The 20,681-nt window shown below is 38.8% G+C and overlaps 1 protein-coding gene across 2 annotated transcripts in view; it reads left to right on the top strand.

The window, feature by feature from the left end:
* LOC138599268 (copine-8) overlaps positions 1 to 18,418 on the top strand; it is a 77,205-nt gene extending 58,787 nt beyond the window's left edge. Inside the window, exons 14-20 of one of the 2 annotated variants that reach the window (XM_069670829.1) lie at positions 4,131 to 4,177; positions 4,644 to 4,825; positions 5,067 to 5,194; positions 8,234 to 8,336; positions 10,715 to 10,772; positions 10,900 to 10,973; positions 13,810 to 18,418. In XM_069670829.1, coding sequence (XP_069526930.1) covers positions 4,131 to 4,177; positions 4,644 to 4,825; positions 5,067 to 5,194; positions 8,234 to 8,336; positions 10,715 to 10,772; positions 10,900 to 10,973; positions 13,810 to 13,998 — 781 coding nt within the window. In that variant the 3' untranslated portion in view covers positions 13,999 to 18,418. Of the gene's footprint in view, positions 1 to 4,130; positions 4,178 to 4,643; positions 4,826 to 5,066; positions 5,195 to 8,233; positions 8,415 to 10,714; positions 10,773 to 10,899; positions 10,974 to 13,809 lie in introns of those variants that run through there. The other variant, XM_069670828.1, reaches the window with a different exon arrangement.
* Positions 18,419 to 20,681: the final 2,263 nt, after the last annotated feature.

Genomic DNA, 20,681 nt, shown 5'->3' with positions numbered 1-20,681 from the left:
AACTCTTCTTGTATTGAAATCATTCTGAGAGGTTATCATTAGAAAGAGGAGCCGACACTCAGTATTAAGGCAAAGCTTTGTTAAAGAAATCGCATCTTTGAAAGGAACTCACACGTTTTACTTCGTGGGTAATACTTAGCAAATTAATAAGGACTGCCAAATTCAACATTTGGGCTAATTAGAATGCAGGTATGAGCTGTTTATCACTCCTCTCCTTGTCTCTCCTCTCCTGTCCTCTAGCTAGATGGACACCATCCAACCAGCAACATCTGTTTGCATATCATCAGTAGAGGTCACATCACACAACCTTTGAGGCTGTTTTTAGGCCACTCAGTGCACTGATGCATACGTTTCCCTCTGGCACTTAGATATAAGAGGAAAGGAGACTTCTTGAGAACATTTTGAAATGCTTTTTTGTCTGGAAAAAAACATTTCCAGTTGTCAGGCAAAAAAGTCAGGGATGGTAAAGTTTCTCCTTGACCCCGAACACAACATGATGTCCTATTCGTACTTTACACAAAGGGTTAGCACATTTTTCAAATGGTCTATCTATCTGTCTGTCTGTCTTTCTATATATCTATTTGTCGTTGACTGGAAAACGGTAGTATTTCACTCCAGCCAATTTCTAATTTTATTGCTTCTATCGATTACAGAGAACACCATATTTGACTGACAGTGGCTTTTTCCAAGGGGGAACTGCTCCTTTAAGACAGGCTAAACAATAACTTGTGTTATTTTGTTGTCATGCTCTGCTACAGTATTCCTTTACTGTGCCTATGGTGTTGGAAGAGTGATTAATGTTTTGTGATTAATGTGCTTTGTGCCATGACACCCACAGTTGGAAATGTCAGTCTCTACCAGTAAACATACCATGATAACAAAAATGTTGTCTTACAACCTTTACTGCCAAACCACTTTTTTTTTGCCTGGATACAATGTCTTTCTAATTCCAGATAGTGCATTGTTGGCACAAGTTAACCATTGACACATCAGTGGAAAATCAGAGCCAGTCTCCACATCGCAGACGCACACGATATGCAATTCTAAAGCAGCGTTTAAGTACAGCATTTGAATATAGGAAAGTGTTGTTGCAGCACTTACTGTTGTGTCTCTGTACTGTATCTCTGTAAGACTTTCATGTAAGTCTCATGCTGGCAAAAGTGTGTTTAGCAACTATTCACTTACTTTCAATGTTGTTCTTTTTAGAAAATTGATGATCCAGGAAAATGTATGGCTGAGCCATTCTGCTGGAATTAAATAATTGATCCTATTAAAAGCAGCATGAATTATTAATATCCTTCCATGGCACCATGGTCTGTCTGGTTTGTTGCTGCAGGTATAAGAAGAATTCCATCCTGACTAACTATAGCTGACTGTTGTTATTACATACCTGCAAAAAAAAAAGAAAGCTACTATCATAAGCCAGAGTGTAACTATGCTTAGAAACTATGTTGTTTTTGTTCCTCTCATCCTTTAACTGTTGGATGTCTTTTGCATACATGTAAATAATATTTGTACTTTTTGCATGTGTATTTTACAACAGTGTAATGCATATTTCTATTTAGGGTAATATAAGTGACAGCACTTGATTTCATGCTACGATTAACTAGATTGACTAGGATTGATATCTCACTTAAATCCTTGTGTGAATAATTCAGGGGATAGAGTTGACCTTTAGGAGAGTGTTCTGTGTTCTGAACTGGATATTAATGTTCTCTCTATTTCGAGCCAAAATGATGATGTCAAACAATAGGGTCGAAATTCACTCTGCAAAGCAACAACTCAGTGACACTGCCATACAAGGCTTCCAGCTACATTTTAAAGTCTCAATGCAAGGCAATGTAATCAAGTAATTACAGCCAAACTGGACAGGGTGGAAAATGCTGATCAATACCAGTGACTCAACCATTTTGGGATCTGCTATATAGTTTCAAAATATGCTTAAATTCTTTCATATTGCTGATGAAATGCAACATTGTGGTTTACTTGGCTTGCGTTCCAGAGTGACGTGTTTAATCAAGCACTGCTCTCCTCCCTGTCATCTCTTCTCTTGTCTTTTGTAATGTTTTATTCTCCATCCTCCAGTTCACCTTGTTTCTCATGCTGTACTTTCCCACTCACAAAATTGGAGTTCCTCTCTCAAACTTTGTGTGTGCGTGACAGAGAGAGATTGGGTAGGAGAGACAGAAGACATACATAATTTAAGCTGCTTGGCTAAAGCTTTTGGGGAACTGGACCAGAATTCACTCAGATCTCCTACCTCTGCTGCCTTGTCCTTGCAGCTGTCCCCTTAGATAAGCCATTTTACTGGAATTTTCTTGATGATTTCACAATGTAAAGGAAATGAAACACCTCCGCATTTCAGTGAAATCACTATTTACACTCTGCAAAACTTCACAGTTAGGTGAGAAGATTTTATCAATGTTTCATCAACTGAAAGCAGCCTTGTGTTTTTCTTTTGTGGATTTTGAGGGTTTAAGCAGAAGGTTTGGTTACACTTTATTTGCACTATTTCAGTCTGTTGCAGTTTGAAAAATGTTTGGGAACATTAAGTATATGCTGGAGCTGTTGTATGTATTCCCTCTCTCAGTAACTCTACTAATGTCTGTATGGTAACATGAAAGAGTATCTCCAGGTCTAAGGGCTTCTGGTTTTCCTGTATTTAGAAACCCCACTCATGCGGGCTGATCAGATATGAAATTTGCCATCCTCTGTTCCTCCCTCTCATTCTGTCCCTTCTGAAATGCACAGTGCCCACACTTCACATGCCCTGCCCTGGTGACAAAGATGTTGTATACAAAAGCGCAGTTTTTTTTCTTTTTGCTGCATTTTTCTATTTGCTGCTTGTTTTCTAAATGCTGCCCATGTGTTGTCAAATTGATGATGTTTTCTTAATTTGCTTGTGTTTTGTGTATTTGCATATGTTTTCTTAAGTTGCTTTGCATTGAGCTCTCAGGGCCACCGTATGTTTCCCTCAAAATGACTAGCAATTGCTTTTATGATCCTCTAATTTTTCATACAGTGCCACATCAGTTCAAAGGTATATATTTGCCCAGGACTATTACATGACTGTAGTGTCTTAAGTTCCTTGTATACATGCACAGTACTCCTGAACATGTCAAACTGGACATTACCCTGCCAGCCCCCTGGTACGAAGTCCATGCAATGTGTGACTGAGTCGATTTGAGAAAGGAGCATATAGTGAGCAATTGGGCATGTTGATGACGTCCATTTTTTCCACTGAGGGTAAGCGCTTCTTACTCTTTTCTGCCTATTGCGTTTTGCACACTTGTATCCAGACGCCAAGAGATTAGTGTTTTTCGTATGTGAGAATGCATCTGACACAGACAATCCCCCACTGGTGGCAGTGGCTTTGTCGAATGAGTCCTCCTCTAATTGGTAGACTAGTTGTTTGATTCCTGGCTACTGAAGTCCACATGTCAAAGTGTCCTTGGGCAAGACTGAACCCTGGTCCTAAAGACTAAGGTATGTGAATGTGATTAGATTGGTTTGATTTAGATGAATGTGTGCATGACAGGGTGAATGTGTAAAGCACCTTTGTGTAGTCGAAAGAATAGAAAAGTGCCATACATGCAGTCCATTGGTGCATTGGCTGCTCTGTCAGGTTGTTGAAGAGACTGTAGCTGCGTTCTTCTTGAAAATAACGACCTCTGTAACAACCTCTGGGCAATGCCATGTTTTTGTGTTTTGTTTGAAATACTTGCCGTCTTGTCATCACTGTCACAGCTAAAGGGCAAAAGGAAGTCTGCTTGCAATTGCAGACATTGATCACTATAACTTGATTATGTCTGCAGTTCCTTTTCTCGTGAGTTTAACTGTTGTGTGTGTGTGTGCGCGCGTGCTTGTGCGTGCGTTTGTGCAGGTGCGTGTGTGTGTGTGTGTGTGTGTGTGTGTGTGTGTGTGTGTGTGCGCGCGTGCTTGTGCGTGCATTTGTGCAGGTGCGTGTGTGTGTGTGTGTGTGTGTGTGTGTGTGTGTGTGTGTGTGTGTGCGCGCGTGCTTGTGCGTGCGTTCGTGCAGGTGCGTGTGTTTGTGTGTGTGTGTGTGTGAGCTTCATAGAGAAGGGGAGGGTGTTGATAAATGAATCATCCCTCTGCTTTTGTCTTCTCAGGACCCAGATTAACTTCACCGTGGCCATTGATTTCACCGCCTCCAATGGTGAGACTCACAGTAATAAAACACACATACAAACATTTTAAATGTGCACACAAACTCAGAAACCCACAAAGGGACACACACTGTGCCAAATGTCTAGAGAGCATTTATTGAAATATATGCAGATAGGGAATCAAGTCTGTCCTAATAGCCCTCTCATCATACCTGGCAGCTAATGCTGAGTGCACTAACATGCAATGATGGCTGTGATTATGGACTGTTTTATCCACCTACCCTTGATCTTGATCTTACTAGGGCAGACTTTGAAAGCAATAAAGCCAAATCCAATTTGTTGATGTCTGAGGTTGAGGTGTGCTTGAACTTGTCTGGCACTCACTAAAAATCCAATTTTTTTTGCTCATTTTGACCAAAGCGTCACTTTGATCATGTGTCCATGTCACTTCTTTCATAGTGCAAGCATATTACTGTCAACTGTCCTCTGACTGTGTTGTCCCTTTATCATAAACAGGTAACCCAGCCCAGCCCACCTCACTCCACTACATGAGTCCCTACCAGCTGAATGCCTATGCAATGGCCCTAAAGGCGGTAGGAGAAATTATCCAGGATTACGACAGTGATAAGATGTTTCCCGCACTGGGTTTTGGAGCCAAGCTGCCACCCGATGGACGGGTGTCCCATGAGTTTGCCTTGGTACGATCAAGAGGGGTTGGGATCAGGATTGGAAAGCAGGAAATAAAATTAGATGTTCTTCATTACTTTTAAAACATTTTTCCATCTCCATCTCCGATGAAGTGCATTGGTACTCTTTGCCCCAACATAAGACACTTTTGGTTTAATTTGTGTCTACTCTGTGAATCAGAAAATTAATCAAGTTTTTCATGGTTCTCTTTTTTTCTTCTCTTCTTTTTCATTTAATTTCTCCTCTTTATAGAATGGGAACCCTCAGAACCCTTACTGTGCAGGTATTGAAGGTGTGATGGAAGCCTACTACCAGAGTCTGAAGTCGGTTCAGCTCTACGGACCCACAAACTTCTCCCCTGTGATCAACCATGTGGCAAGGTTACACATTTATATTCCTAATTTATGGGAGTCGATTTGAAATGTTTCTGTTTTTACATTTTTTTCCCACTTCCCTTATTATATCTGTTCCAGTAAGCGATTTTCTGTTTTACATTTTTTTTCTGACTTAAATTTCAGTATCAGGAATCTTTATGCCACATTTTAGGCTCTCATATTTGCCATCTGTATAATATGAACTTCAAATCATTGGAGTATGCATGAAAGAACACTGAGTACGTATCACTCTGTGACAGACACGTAGCATGTGTTCTCAGCTTTTCTGTAATTAGCTCTGTGCAACAAGTGTTGCCAGGTAGCGAACAAGAGTTTGAGGGAGAGAGAAAAACATAAACAGACAAAAGGCTCTTCTCATTTCTCAGTTTGTACCTCCTCGAGTCCTTTCCTCGTCTCCTTTCCTCGCGTCTTAGACCCTCCCACCAGAGATGCGAGCGGAGGAGGCGAGGAAGAGACACGAGGAGAGAGGAGTCGAGGCAACAGACATTTAACAACATGAGACATCCCTGCTTCAGAGCCGTCATTTAAAAGCGACGTCAATTAAATATGATGTTTGGCACAGCTGCATCATCTGTTACAGCCTGCTGTTTTTATGATCTCTGTCAGCAGAACAGTGTTTATGACAAGTTACTTTTAATTCACTTCACAACGTGGCATAATGTCACACGAATGTACGGATGTCATACATGTTTATTTTTTTATTTAACACACACACTCACACAAATAAGAGGAACATTTATTATAATCCTCAAGCATAACTACGTGGCACCAACAATCGTGCCCACAGATATTAACTGTCCAGTGTCCGTTTTATGCACGCACGTGAGCATACAGCCTGTGATCCAGCAGCAACAATAAGTAAATAAACAGTTACAGCCGACCTTTCTTTGATTGTTAGCACACAGAACTTTAATAAACATGAGATCCTGTCCGGACCTGACGGCGTGTCTGCAGATTTAAATAATTAATGAGTTACCTGCTGTGCCTCGCACAAAAATGTTATGTTTTGTTTCTGCTCAAAAACTTAAAATAAAAAGTCCACGCCTACACCAGTCATTATTTTGTAGGAGACAATTTGTCTTCTGGTTTTGATAATTAAATAGCAACATGTGGACATGCTGTGGGTTAGTCTGCGCACTCTGTTAAATGTGAGATACGCCGCGGAGAATACCTGCTCAGACGGAACAGGTGTCCCAGGAGCAGAGATATGCAACAAAAGGCTCCCGCCGTGGTTTGTATATTCCAGCTGTGTTTCACGCCTCTTTTTCCGCACGGGTGCTGAAAAGATAAGCCGCAAAGGACACACCGGTGTATCCTTGCTCATAGCTCCTCCAGCAAGTCTCCTCGATCCTCGATCCTCGATCCTCTCTCCTCAAGATGCATTTTATGAATTGAGACATCCTTCAAGATGGCGTGCTGATCAATTCCTGGGTCACAGGCAGGAGGAACGAGGAGCGAGGAGACGAGGAGACACAAAATAGAGAAATGAGAAAGGCCAAAAGTGCCTGACAGCTGACTTCATGTTTGTTTGTATCTCTGTGTGGGTGAGAACATAATGTATTCAGCAGGAGAGCCACACAGGCACGTGATCTAGACAAAGTTCTTTAATAAAAAAAAACATTGAGAAACTATTCATGCACATATGTAATTAAAGGATGCACTGAAGTCCAGGCTCTCATCAGGTAAAATTACACATATTTAGAAGATGGCAACAATAGGAAAATGGTGAAACAAGCAGTCATACACAGGAAGTTTATTTTCATTCAGCATGTAATGTCACCTACTACTCATAATACCTTTTTCTTTTTTTGTGATTCATGTAGAGTACTTTTCAAAAGCTTTAGGCAGGTGTGAAAAAATGTGGTAAACTAAGAATGCTTAGTTTAGAGCAAACAAAAGAAAGATCTAAATCAAATCAATATTTGTTGTTACTACCCTTTGCTTTCAAACCAGCATCAATTCTTATAGGTATACCTGCACAAAGTCATGGATTTTGTAGGCTGCTTCAGGTGTATAATCAACCAGTTATACCAAACAGGTGCTAATGATCATCAATTTCACATGTAGGTTGAAACACAGTCATTAACTGAAACAGAAACAGCTGTGTGGGAGGAAAACTGGGTGAGGAACAGCCAAACTCTGCTACCAAGGTGAGGTTGTGGACTGTCAAGTGATGGTATAGCCCCCTGATCTCATCATCGAGTCTGTCTGGGATTACATTACAGAAGGATTTGAGGAAGCCTACATCCACAGACATCTGTTCATTCACTGCATTTTGTTAATTGATGAAAATAAACTTTTAACACTTCCATTTTTGAAAGCATTATTAGTTTACAGCATTTTTTCACACCTGCCTAAAACTTTTGCACAGTACTGTACTTTCCATCAAACTTTCTTCATGTATTTCCCTCATTGTTTTCTAGACTCCTCTCTAACATGGTGTTTTATTGCACAATTGTCCAACCAAATACTTATTAATCTGCCATAATTATCAAAACATGCGTATTATCTATTTTTATAAGAAAAAATTAAAGAAAATTTAACAATTAAAAAAAAAAAAGTGTATTGAAATCAAGAGCTGAAGCTGGAGGGAAACTATCTTAACTTAGTACAGAAAGGTGAAGAGTAGCAGAAGCCAATACCATATAATCTCTGAGTGAAAATATCAGTAACTGTCAGCTCACAGTTCACAGTCAGTTCAAGACTCACATGTGAGGGAAAGGTCACATTCAATACGGCAGGAAAAATTGAAAGCTGTATTGAGCTGGGGATCTATTGAATTGAAAGAAAAAGATACATACAGAGATAAATACTTGATAGATTAAGATGCTCCAGAGTGGGAGGTAAGTGACATTAAGTCAGTAAGAAAAAAATATTTTCACTTTACTTTCTTTGTGAATAAGCTAAGTGCTTTAATTGAAGCTACAGAGAATGATGCTTGATATGCTGAAGTAATAAATCATCAAAAGAGGATGGTAACGCAAAAATAATAACACAGATGGTTGTGTGTGTTTTTGTGCGTAGGTATGCAGCTTCAGTGAAAGATGGCTCCCAGTATTTTGTGCTCCTCATCATCACAGATGGTGTCATCTCAGATATGGCCCAGACCAAGGAATCTATTGTCAACGTAAGGTCATCTACCATAATTGTTAACACCTGACCTGCACTAGGACCTCCAAAACTGAAGCTAAGAAATAGTGAAAAGGTTGTCCTTTTATCACCATCTTGTCATCATTTACATGTGAAAATATCATTAATAGTGATAATACTGATAACTACACCTGCAAGCAAGTACATGTGACTTCAAGTACCAGACACAAGTGGTAACTGGGCTTACTGACCAAGAGCTAACAGCATTGCTGAGTAAGGTTTTAAAGGATGAATTGCCTTGCATTTGTTTGCATGCTGGTGACAGCTCAGTGTACACTGCCAGGATCCTATCAAGTCCTTCATCACAAGCACTGTCCTCCATGTCCATCCCCGCACCACAACATTTTCTGAGGAAGTCAATTAGCAGCTCATTCACAAGCGATGATCTGTCTAACTCATGACAATTAATATATATAGAAGACTTTTTTTACAGAAAGATGTGTTTAAAAAAACATATAGACACATTCAAAAGTTTTAATATTAAAAACAAAGCAGACAAAAGGCAGCTACTGATCTAATGAAAACCTTTAATTTATGTACATTTGTACATTGTGCCAAAAAGACAAACTGTGACTTCTTGTTTGGATTTAAAAATGACCATTAAGTCGAATTATCCAAAGGAATTGGATATTAGAGAAGGTTTTATTTTTGTTTTATTTTTTGCCTCATTTGTTATTTGTTTCTTATTAAATTACAGACCATTACAGAAGTTATTTATTATGATAATAAACATCATCCAATAGTGTGTATTTTATAATGCATAGTTGTTTTAATATGAAACTGTGAAACATGTATGTATATCAGTAGCAATATCATGAGAACTCATTATATTTGGGCAAAATCATTACTTTTTATGCCCTGAGAGCAAAAATCTGAATACATTTTTAGAATCCTGCTGAACAATTGTTGGCTAATTAGTCTGATGGCTTATAGATGCATAGACAATGGAATTACTTCATGGAGATAATCTACCAGATACATACAGTAAAAAAGCCTCACAGTATACATAAAACACATGGGGCCATTAATTAAAAGTGTTTAAATGTTTGGTATTGATACATATTTTTACTCTGCTCATCCATCCTTCCTTCCTCGCAGTGCCATCAGAAATCTAATGTGACTGGGGAGCCTATGCTGCTGTTACTTTTTTAGCATTTGCTGTGCAGCCGTCACTTTTGACAGCATGTTATTCACCCTGCATCCATCCTCTCCATCACTGTCAGCTCATTGCATGCTCCTGAGGGAGGCAAGAGTGTTTAGAATGTGAAAAAAAAAGAGAGCAGTGAATGGCAGCCATTTTTGTGAAGGCAGTGATCCATCTCAGGCCTTTGAAAGGAGAGAAGGTGGGGGAGAAGGTGGGCTGAGAGAGGAAGGGGAGGTGGAAGGAGCTGGCAGAGATGAGGGAGCAGGAAAGTACAAGTGTTACGACCCAAAAGATGTTTAAGAGGATGACGGCAGTAACAATAAATTGAAAAACCCAGGAAAAATAACGGATGAAGCGGATTAAGCAAAGAAGGCCAAAGGTTTATTCAGAATTTTAACAAAACCACTTAAAGCAAGTGAGAAACTGAAAACCACTAGTTTCAACACAACACAAAGAGTAGGCTAACTAAAAATGGTCCACACAGGCTTGATGAGAAGGGAGGAATGAGAGAGAGACCACAGCTCTCCTCTCCTTCTTATAGCCTCCTACTCATCAGCAGATTAGCCACACCTGCCACACCTCTACTGCAGAGCAGGAACCTGCAGAGAGAGGGAGAAAACACACACACACGCACACACACACACACACGGCACATAACAACAAGACATAAAAAAAAACATCCTTGACCGAGGGGGGCAAAAAATAAACGAGCTCTTTTGATAAGATCATCTATTTTTCCTGAAGTCGGACCATTTTTCAATCACACTGAGCACACACACACCGCTGGCCCATTCTTCCTTATACATACTATGTGACATTTACACACATAGACACACACACACACACACACACACAAACACGTCATTTGTAATCTGTCGGTGAGCTCAGACCGTTTTGTTGATTCTCTTGTCACTAATAATATTCAGTGCAATTCCTCCTCCCACGCTGCGCTCCAGGAGGTGCTGTAGAAAACACACACATTAAAGAGTGACACATGCTTACACATACTGTTTATACTACTATACCATATTTGTTGGCAGAGCATGAACAAGACATTTAATACTTCCTTTACTGATGATGGTTACAAAGCATCACATTTATGTCATTAATAACCCATATGGGTAGACACAAGTTTTCTTCATTAAAGAAATACGTTATGTTATAACTTTTTTTATTCCTAAAATATTTATTTTTCCTCTTCTCTCCTGCAGGCCTCCTGTCTGCCAATGTCAATCATCATCGTGGGGGTGGGGCCCGCAGAATTTGATGGTAATATAATGGACTAATATTTATGTGTAAGAAACTTATTTCCAAGAGGATTGAGCACTGTTCCATTTTAAATGTAACAACAGTAAAAAATAATGCACATGTGCTTATATTGTTTCATTATCGTCAGCCATGGTTGAACTGGATGGCGATGAAGTCAGAATCTCATCCAGGGGAAGATATGCTGAGAGAGACATTGTTCAGGTAAACGCTCTGAATTGTTTCCTAACTGCTTTGTTCTTGTTTTGTATTGTTTTGTTTTGTCTGATTATTTTCACAGTAATCAAAAATGAAACTATGGTAAAGATTGACAATGAGCTCCAAAATTATATCCACTGCCATTACTTTTATCTGATTTTATTCCTCATGGCAAATAGATGGGTTTTTTTGGGGGGGGGTTTTTATATTATATTTTTGGCCTTTCATGCCTTTATTGAGAGGACGGTGGATAGTGTTGGAAGCAGGGGAAGAGTGTGGGGATGACACGCGGCAAAGGGCCGAGGGCAGGAGTTGAACCCGAGGCCACCACATCAAGGACTAATAGCCTCTGTACATAGCTACCGATTTAACAGCTGAGCTAAACCGGTGCCCAGCAAATAAATGTTTTAAAAAAATATGACTATGTCACTTAGACACCATTTTCTTCAGGTTTTCTAATGATAAATTTGTGAGCAGTTTAGTCGACTCAACCGAGATAATAATAGTTGCCGAGATAATAAAAGTTCCCAAACAAAATTAGATTAAATCAACATGAATTTAAATTCCCGTAGGTAACCTTTGTTATGTAATAATTCGAGATATTAACATTTTTTTTGTGACATGTGGATGATAAAAATATTAAACAGAAATCAGTCACAAAAAATCACAACTTTGCAGAGGACTTTGAAGAAGTGCAGATGGGTTTTTGCAAGCCTCGTCACTGTATTTCCTATCAGGAGTCCTATCAAGGTCATTCAACACTGTCCACACAGACCTGCACTTGGTAACCTCGACCCCTTGGTGCCCTAGACCTCAAATGGCAAGATGGACTTTAAATAAAACTCACAAATACACACTGAAAGATAATGGCGTGCTTCTAGTATCCGTGAAGTTGTGAGGTACATCTGAAGCCTGCAGAGCAGTTTGGGGTTTGCAGTTAATCAGACAGAAGCGACTTTTTTCAAGCAACAAACTTTTACTCTGCCTTGTTGGTAGCACTTTGTTCCAAAAAAGTTCTGGATATAAAGTGGGTCCTTACTGAGTCGAAACTGCCTCAGGGATAATGAATGTATTGTAACATGCAAAAAAATTCCAGTGGAAAGGATAAAAAATCTGGATTCGTCCACAATCTTTCATTCATCGTATTCATCCTTTTGCTCATTAATATTATCTATTATTTTTCTTGAAAGGATAAGCCTATAATTATGAGTATTCCTTTTCATACATATGGCATCAATAGAAAGAGAAGAAATACAAATATTAAGTTAGTGGTGTTGGTTTGGTTTTCCTCCCCCATGACCTTTATACTGCCGCTGTCACATTGTGCTCTCTCACACCCTCCCTCAGCCCACGTGGGCGATAGAGGCACGATCGTTAGTGGGTTTTTTAACAAGCCGAAGTACGCACACACACACACACAGACTTATGTAGACTTTCCGTACTGGAGCATTACACCAGTTCTGCCTACAGGCTCTCATTATCAGCTCGCTAATAACCCCCAGTGACATGGTGGGGTTTGCATTTTGCTTTTTAGCACAAATTGGCCTCCCATATGATCTTATGATTTAAGGTAACAACAGCTCATTAAGTGAATGAAACAGTTCTCATATATGTCCTCACTTAGTTCAGCTATATCATCCATATAAGAATCATTCAACTTGTGAAGGTTTGTTACACCTGACTGTCTTTTTATATACTGTATACCAGCATTTATTTCATCAAAGCAGGAGGATTCATGTTGTGAAGGAGGCATCAGTCTTAAGATGTAAATATTGAGTCACAGCAGGGTGACCTGACTGTTCAAGAAGTCAGTAAAAGCACGTGTCCATGGCTTCTTGGGCAGAACATTGAAAAACGTATGTAATATGAATGAAACTCCAGTGGCTGTTTTAGGTGGAGTGGCTCTAACAAAGGGCTGTATTTCATTCTTTATTCAAACCTTCTCTCCCAGAGATTAAACTGTATTTAGCGACCTCTGTTGACCCTAGAATGATAGATGACTGTAAACACACATATTGTCATACTTTTGGCAATAATTTCTATCAGTAACAATAACTTTATTATTGATATCAGTAACATGTGTTGCAATGCTACTGATACAAAATAACATTTTTATGCAAACAATACCATCACATTGAGGTCACTTTGAGGTCAAGTGTCTGGGTAGTGGATTCAATTCACAAGTCACCTACACTTTGTGATGCAGATGTTTTTAGATGTTTCAGAATAAACAATCTTTAACTTAATTTGACAATGGTGAGCTTGTATCACATGCTTGAATGCTGCATATTATTGTTTGGCAGCTTTTCTTATATACTAGAGTAGAAAGAAAGCTCACTTTATTATCTAAAACACTGATACAGTATTGTAACAATTAACAGGACCTATTTCCACACAGGGGGGAAATACTACGGGGGATGTGCTTACATAAATAGGATTAAACATAACCTCTAACCCCACAAAATGTAGTAAATTTATGATTTGCTGATTGGCCTTGAAAGCAAAACTAGGTCACTGCTTTCGCTTATAAGCTAATTTGCCAGGAATGCTAATGTTGCTTTCAAAGTTTCAGGCCTACTGTGCTGTGTTATGGTTACTAAAACACAGAGATTGCAGGAAGAAAAAGTTAAAAAAGGGGGCTGGGTTTTTTTTGGCGGGTTTTGTTCTGTTAACTAACACTAACATATGGTAGAGGAGAATGAAGCACAGTCATAATAGTATTAGGGTATAACTTTCTTTAAAAAGGGTGACGTGATGAAGGTTCTTCCCTTTAACTTGCCATCTCTCCTTTTTCGAAAATGTCTTTATAACAAATTCTATTCTTCCCTTGTGTCCCTCTTAGTTTGTACCATTCAGGGACTACATCGACCGGACAGGCAACCACATCCTGAGCATGGCCCGGCTCGCCAAGGACGTCTTGGCTGAGATTCCTGACCAGTTCCTGTCCTACATGAGGACCCGCGGTATCAAGCCATCACCAGCCCCGCCTCCATACACGCCGCCAGGCCAACCCCTACAAACCCAGATATGAGGAGCCAGGGGGAGAAAGGTTTAAGAGTCAGAGGTTAGCTGAACTTGACCTGCAAAATACTTCCATTTCCCCAAAGCTGCTCTACATGCCTTGTTGTCGTGGAATCAAGATGGTCTTTCTTGTGGTCAGAAGGCTGCGTGTCAGGCCAGGAGAGTGTCGGAAAGGACCGTGTTGGAGGACAGGATAAGCCAATGAGAGTCTGTTTACTTCCACTGTCAAGCATTCCTGTTAGTGTCTGGAATTTTTTTTAATGGCCTTGGAAACCTAGGCAGGCTTTGGAGAGTTTTGAAAGTCTGTATTTAAGCTTGGAAAAAAGAATCTATTAAAAAGGAAGGAAAGAAGACATGAGGGACAGAGAATGTCTCCAGACAAAACAAATGAATCACTTGAACTTAAATGAACGCTTTTTTCCTGTAAATAACTGAACATGTAACTCCTTCTTTCTGTCTCTTTCTCTATTTCTCTCCAACTCACTCATGTTTACAGTAAACAATAACAAGGATTTTTACTGTTGATACTTTTATATCCACATAGTTTCAAAATGAAGCTTGTAAAATACTCTCTTTCTCTCTACTTCTCTCTCTCTCACTCTTGTTTCTCTCTCCTGGAGTGTGTCAGGTAGCAGCAGTGCAGGTCCTGGTAGCCCTTCTGTACTGTACCGTACCGTGCTGTACTGTACCGTACTGTATTCTGGTATTTATATTAACCTTTTGCATGAGTGTAGCCTCAGTCAAGTGCATGCAAATAGTGGCTCTGCACTACCTCTTTTACTCATCCATATGTGTGTCTGTCTGTCTGTCTGTCTTTCTGGAGTGTATTTCTGCCTGTATCTCCATTTGTTACTTCACCTGTCTGTCTGCACTGCTCTCAGGCCTGAGGAGTCTGTCTATCTGTCCTCCTGCTACAGCTTCTCTTTCTCACTGTCACACTCTCTCTCTTTGCCTTCTTTTATGCCTTTGTCACTTTACTAGTTTTGTTTCCAATCAAAGTAGTTTTTGCAAGTTGTAACTGATGAGCTGAATAGAAAATGCTTCATCTTTATACCCATCAGAAGAGAGGCTCTTATAACAGAATGTGCAGGATAGCAAATTATTTTCCCTTAATATTTCAAATATTTGATATCTCTGTAATTCTTTCTTTATTACTTTACATCCAGCGCCATCCAATTTTGGAATTTAAATTTGCTGAGTACTTTGATCTTTGACCTTCAAAACTAACAGCCGTTCTTCTGTTCTTCTGTCTATTAGCAGATTAAGCATGCAAACACATACGACTAAGGCAGTGAACATACATGGTATGGAGACTCCTAGAGACTCCTTTGTAATGATCCAAAGAAACTATGAGATGTAGCCTACATTACTAAACATTTGAGAACATTTTACTTTATACATTTTAAAATATAGTTAATTTGCTGTAGCCAAAATAATGAAGTTCTAAATTTGGAAATTTCTGATTTCCAGCATTTCATGTATTTATGTAGCATTTATTTGACTTCTGAATGGGAGCATAGCTTCTCTCTCTCTCTTTCTCTCTCTCTATTCTTCTCCACACTGCCTTGGCAAAAGGATGCCCACGTGCCCAGGGGTTTCATCTCATTGTGTCGTCTCACACCACATCCCTGCATTATGTTTAAAACAATAGCAGCTGCTCTCAAACAAACTACAGTTTGAGCATAAAGAGCCCAGTGGTCAAAAATGCTGAGAAAAACACACTTTCGCTTTGTTGTTTGTTTCTTTTTTTTTTCATTTTCTTTTTTGTTTGTGTGTGTGTTTTTAGTGAACCTTTAGCTCTGATATAGCCTTTTATATTTTTGTTTTGATTAGTATTCATATGTGCCAATAATTTGTAAAAGGTTTATTTGTGTGATTGCTGTACCAACAAGATTCCAACTTATCATTGAATTGTTTTTAAATTGTGTCAAATGAAGAATGAGAGTTCTGTTTTGAAAGGATTGTTCAGTGTTTTGATAAGTGTGTTTCAATGATGAATGAAAATGTTGAATGTGGATGAGACTGTGTGTGTTGTAAGTCTTACAAAAAGGGGAGATGCAGAATCATTTCAACATGAAATGGAAAAGAGTAAAAGTGTATTTAAGCATTGCGGTAATTTTAAAGATAACAGTGTTATTTGTTGCATCAACATTCTGAAGTAGTCTTTAACTAAAAGAAATAAGTTGTGATGACACGAAGTATAGCATCATTTTGACAAGCATTCATTTATAGTGTGTTTCCATTTTTCACATTTAATTACTACATCAAAACTGACAGAATCAGTGTCAACACAGCAGACGCTGTAGCAGTCTTTTCTCTTTTGTAGACAATTTGAATATCATGAATGAAAATATGATAGTGTAAATGATAACATGATCATTTATCAAAACTATTTACTAATTGCCCATATACTTGTTAACAGAGTTGTTAATTACTATGAGGCTCAAGACCACCACATCATCATCATCCTCACATCGTCCACAGACTTACTCTGATGTCTTATTAGGGACTTATTTAATGAATATGTATTATAAAACTGCACTCTATGTGATTAACATTAGTGAGATTAGATTTGCTGCCTGGCTGCATTAAGGTCTCCTCGTACTGTGAAACCTAGGATGTTTTCAGGTGTTGCAGACAATATTTTTGTAAAAATCTTAAAACAGAGTCAGAGTTTATTAATATGGAAAACTATGGTTTCTTACAGTTTGGACTTTATTTGTGTTGCTCTGACCTTAACCGATTACATAACATTATATTCTTCAAATGAATTGTATGAAATACTACAGCTACAGTAGATGTTAATTTCACAGTAGTAGGAAAGTTGGGTCAGTTACATAGCAATATCTATCAAAAGTCAGCTAATGTTAACCACTGTATGCTACTGGTCATACCAGACCAATTAAAACAGTAATTGCAGAACTTTTGAGTGTATTAAATAGATAAGAGTGCATTTTATTGAACTTACATTTTTATTTTAAGAGTAAGACTTTTCTTTCAAAGTGACATCATCTCAACTTAGAGATTAAACCGTGAACCACCAGAAGCTATGTGACTGGAGAGAGGTGAAGGTAAATGTACTTTGTATCTTTATGTTTTTGTTTGTTTGTTAATAATTTCTTAATAATTGGACGTCAGATTAGAACCCAGGACGCTGTTGTTTAAGGGGGTACACACTATACACACAGCCTAGAGGATCCCTCTACTTTGCCATTGAATGGCTAACTACCTCCTGTTTTAAATCTTCAGTAAATCCTTTCAGGGTAGGAATATGCATCTCCTATCAAATGCTTGCTTATTTCACAAAAACAAGTGGCAAGGCTTGTTGACCAGGACAGAACACAGTTTGGAGGCAAAAAAACAAAAACAGTTTTTCAGTAACTTAATACCTATCTGTAAAATTGTAATCATTGCGGACTATTGAATGTTGTAATTGAAATACCACTGATTTTAATATTTTACATTGGAAATCAGAATCCTTAAGTACTTTGAATTCCCCTCTTTGAGATTTTCCAATAACTTAAAAGGCAAAAAATCATTTGCATAATTTGAAATTAATTTCAAAGAGGAGAATTTACACAATAGAAATTCAGATGGATTCTTGAATTGGATCAGTGGTATTTAATTTTCAGCATTGTTTTTGCTTTGTTGGCCTTTCTACCCACACACGAACATACACACATTGTTGCCATAGCCATCACTGGCAATTATTTTGCATCTGTCTGCTTTGGGTGAATAATTATTTTTACGTTTTGTATAATTTTGTCAACTTTCCATCTTTATTCCATCATAGTAGAAATGTTAAATAATTTTGCAGAGCCCCATGAAGTATGTATAGAGGGAGTGTGTTCTGTGACTATGTATGTGCATGCATGTGTTTGATACAGTATAAATATACTTTGCGTGTGTGCAAGTTTGTGTGTGTGCCTGCGTGGAAACTTTATAAGAGTGTTTTAATAGACTATGTGAGGTGTTAAGACACATAAGATCTTTGTTTACTAAAGCTATCCAAATAATAAATTGTATGCTTGTCATATCTTCTTAACAACGTGCACTATGTTTGCATGTACAGTTTTACAAAGGATGCACCAGTTCCTTTTGTTGAAAACTGAGTGTTTTGAAATATAAAAACCTATATGAAAATAAACTGTACAAATTGCCTTAAAACTTTCACTGATATTCTTGGAATTGTGCGATGCCTTCTTCAGAAAAACGAATTGTTTAAAGGAAATAATTGTTATCTATTTTGTGTCAGTGTTTCTATTGCTTTCTAGTGTATTTTCTTTGCACAAGTTCAATTATGGAAAAAAATAATCTTGTACTTTTTTGAAACCGTGTTTAATCAGAGAAAGCATGGCTGAAGTACTGATTGTCTGATAATACATATGATAGATGACTATTTCTGTATCAAACTATGGATTTTTAAATAAATATTCATATTAAACACAAAACTTGCAGAGCTGTTTTTTTCTCCAGACAAAGTTTTAAAAGTTTGCTTATTATAATTATGTCTTTACATACCACCTCTCTTTTCTTTCCCATCACAATAAATGGATCCTAGGACTTAAATGTGGTTTGATTCCTTAGATCCCTTAGTTAATTATAGTTCATGAAAGTCTTTCCACACCTTAAATGCACAATGGACATGGACACACTAGGGGGTACTGCAAAACATAAGAAACACATAATGTCAATTTCTGCTGAGATTTAAAATACTTCCTAAAAAAATAAAATGGAAAAATATTTACTTCTCATGTTTCTGAGAGTAATTACTAAAACTGTCAAGGCCCTGTCTAAAGAAAACACCTGCATTTCTACCATTTATCTGCTGGGGGTTGATGGAGTTCTTCATCAACACTCAGCAAGTACTCTGGCGGGTGCTGAGAACCCCGATTTTCAAGTCATGATCAAGCTTATTTTGTCAGCATTTTAGGATAATCTGAGTTTTAATTGCTGCCACTCACATTGTAAGAAGGGTTTCAGAGTTTTGCTGCAGTTGGGAATGTCTTAATGCTACGATAAGAGCCGATTTTGGGAAATACACTGGCTTGCTTTCTTGCTGACGGTTAAATGAGAGGATCATTACCACTCTCATGTCAGGAGCTGCAGTCAAAATGTGATGAAATTTGCGTTCCTTATCAATAAAATAATGGGATAGAAGCTAGCTTGGCTATTGTCAAAGTTAAAAAAAATACCTTCACCTCCAAAGTTCACTTATAAACACCGTGTACTTTGTCTTAACCAAAAACAAATAAATCTTTAAAGGTTTTAAGCAGCTTTGCTAGGTGCCCCTTATTAATCTTATGGCTCTATAAAAGCAAATGTGATGATTGATAGGAATACTCAATTATTACTACAGCCTTGGCCGCAGCCTTAGCTTTCCTCGTGTTTCCCCATTCCCTTCTGTCTGTCTGTGTTTGTCTGTGTGGCAGGAGTGGCTCATCACTCTCCAGTCCTGCCTTCCCGTTACCTGGTCAAGCCTCTTCACCTCCTCCTCCTTGCCGCACACCTGCTTCCCATCTACAATCTAGCCTGCAGTGCTTCAAAACCCTAGCCTTTCTTCCACTCTTCTCCAGATCGTCTGCTCTCCAACATTGGTAGTAGGCCCCTTGGAGAGTGAATTCATCCAAGGTGTTGACTTGGATAGTTTTGCTTGTTCTGTGACACATCTTTTTTGAAATTCTAACACTTTTGTCTCTTTTTGCCCGAGTGTTTTTGCCTGCCAGCCTGCCCACCTGCCGCCACTTCTTCACCCCTTTTCCTGCTTAGTTTTTGGCTTACCGCCAGGGTCAGCCCTACACATGTCTTCTATGTGGCTGGCTGAGTGACTGAGTAACTGACGGTACTTTCACAGCCATAGAGAGAGAGAAAGAGTTGCGACATCACAATGACGGATCATGGAGCGTATTGGACCTCCACTGACGCAACTCTCTGTCTATACGGCTTTGTATACATTGTTCGGGGAGTCGGCGGGGCTGCTCCTCCGCTGCTCGTCTGCTGTCCTCACCGTCGTCCACAGCGCGCACCTGCTTTCAAAAACGTTGTCATCGGCCTCATAAGGACAGTCCTTGTAACACATTAACCACAAAAGCGCACACTGACCTAATGTGGTCAGCAACATATTAGGTTTTGACCTAGTCTTGTTGGACAATAAAACCCCTTTGAACCTGCTCCTGTGTTTGTTGTGTTGCACCAAGCCTTGGTCCAACCATCAGTTTAATCGTAAAACTTATGTTAATACTACTACAACCAAAATCAAAGGTGCTGACCTTGTAGCTGGGACAAGTTTTAACTAGAATACACAGAAAATATGGGATATGGGAATGTAGGCCGGGATGGTTATAAAATTCAGATTTCTGGTCGATTTCTGACTTCAGTTTTTGACCTTGTTTTTTGACGACGGGGGGGGTGGTTACTCAAATTCAGATTTCAGGTTGATTTCTGACTTCAGTTTTTTACCCAGATTTTTCACGACAGGGCCAGGGTGTTTCTCAAATACAGATTTCAGGTCGATTTTTGGTCATTTTCTGACCTCAGTTTTTGACCCTGTTTTTTGATGACAGGGGGTGGTTTCTCAAATTCAAATTTCAGGTTGATTTCTGACTTCAGTTTTTTACCCCGATTTTTCACGACAGGGCCGGGGTGGTTCTCAAACACAGATTTCAGGTTGATTTTTGGTCATTTTCTGACTTC

This window comes from Semicossyphus pulcher, unplaced genomic scaffold, assembly GCF_022749685.1.
Source record: "Semicossyphus pulcher isolate SPU_LCO1_2020_fin unplaced genomic scaffold, fSemPul1.0.p SCAF_20, whole genome shotgun sequence".
NCBI lineage: Eukaryota > Metazoa > Chordata > Actinopteri > Labriformes > Labridae > Semicossyphus > Semicossyphus pulcher.
The sequence above is the reverse complement of the archived record's forward strand: the minus strand, read 5'-3'. Positions and strand labels throughout refer to the sequence as shown.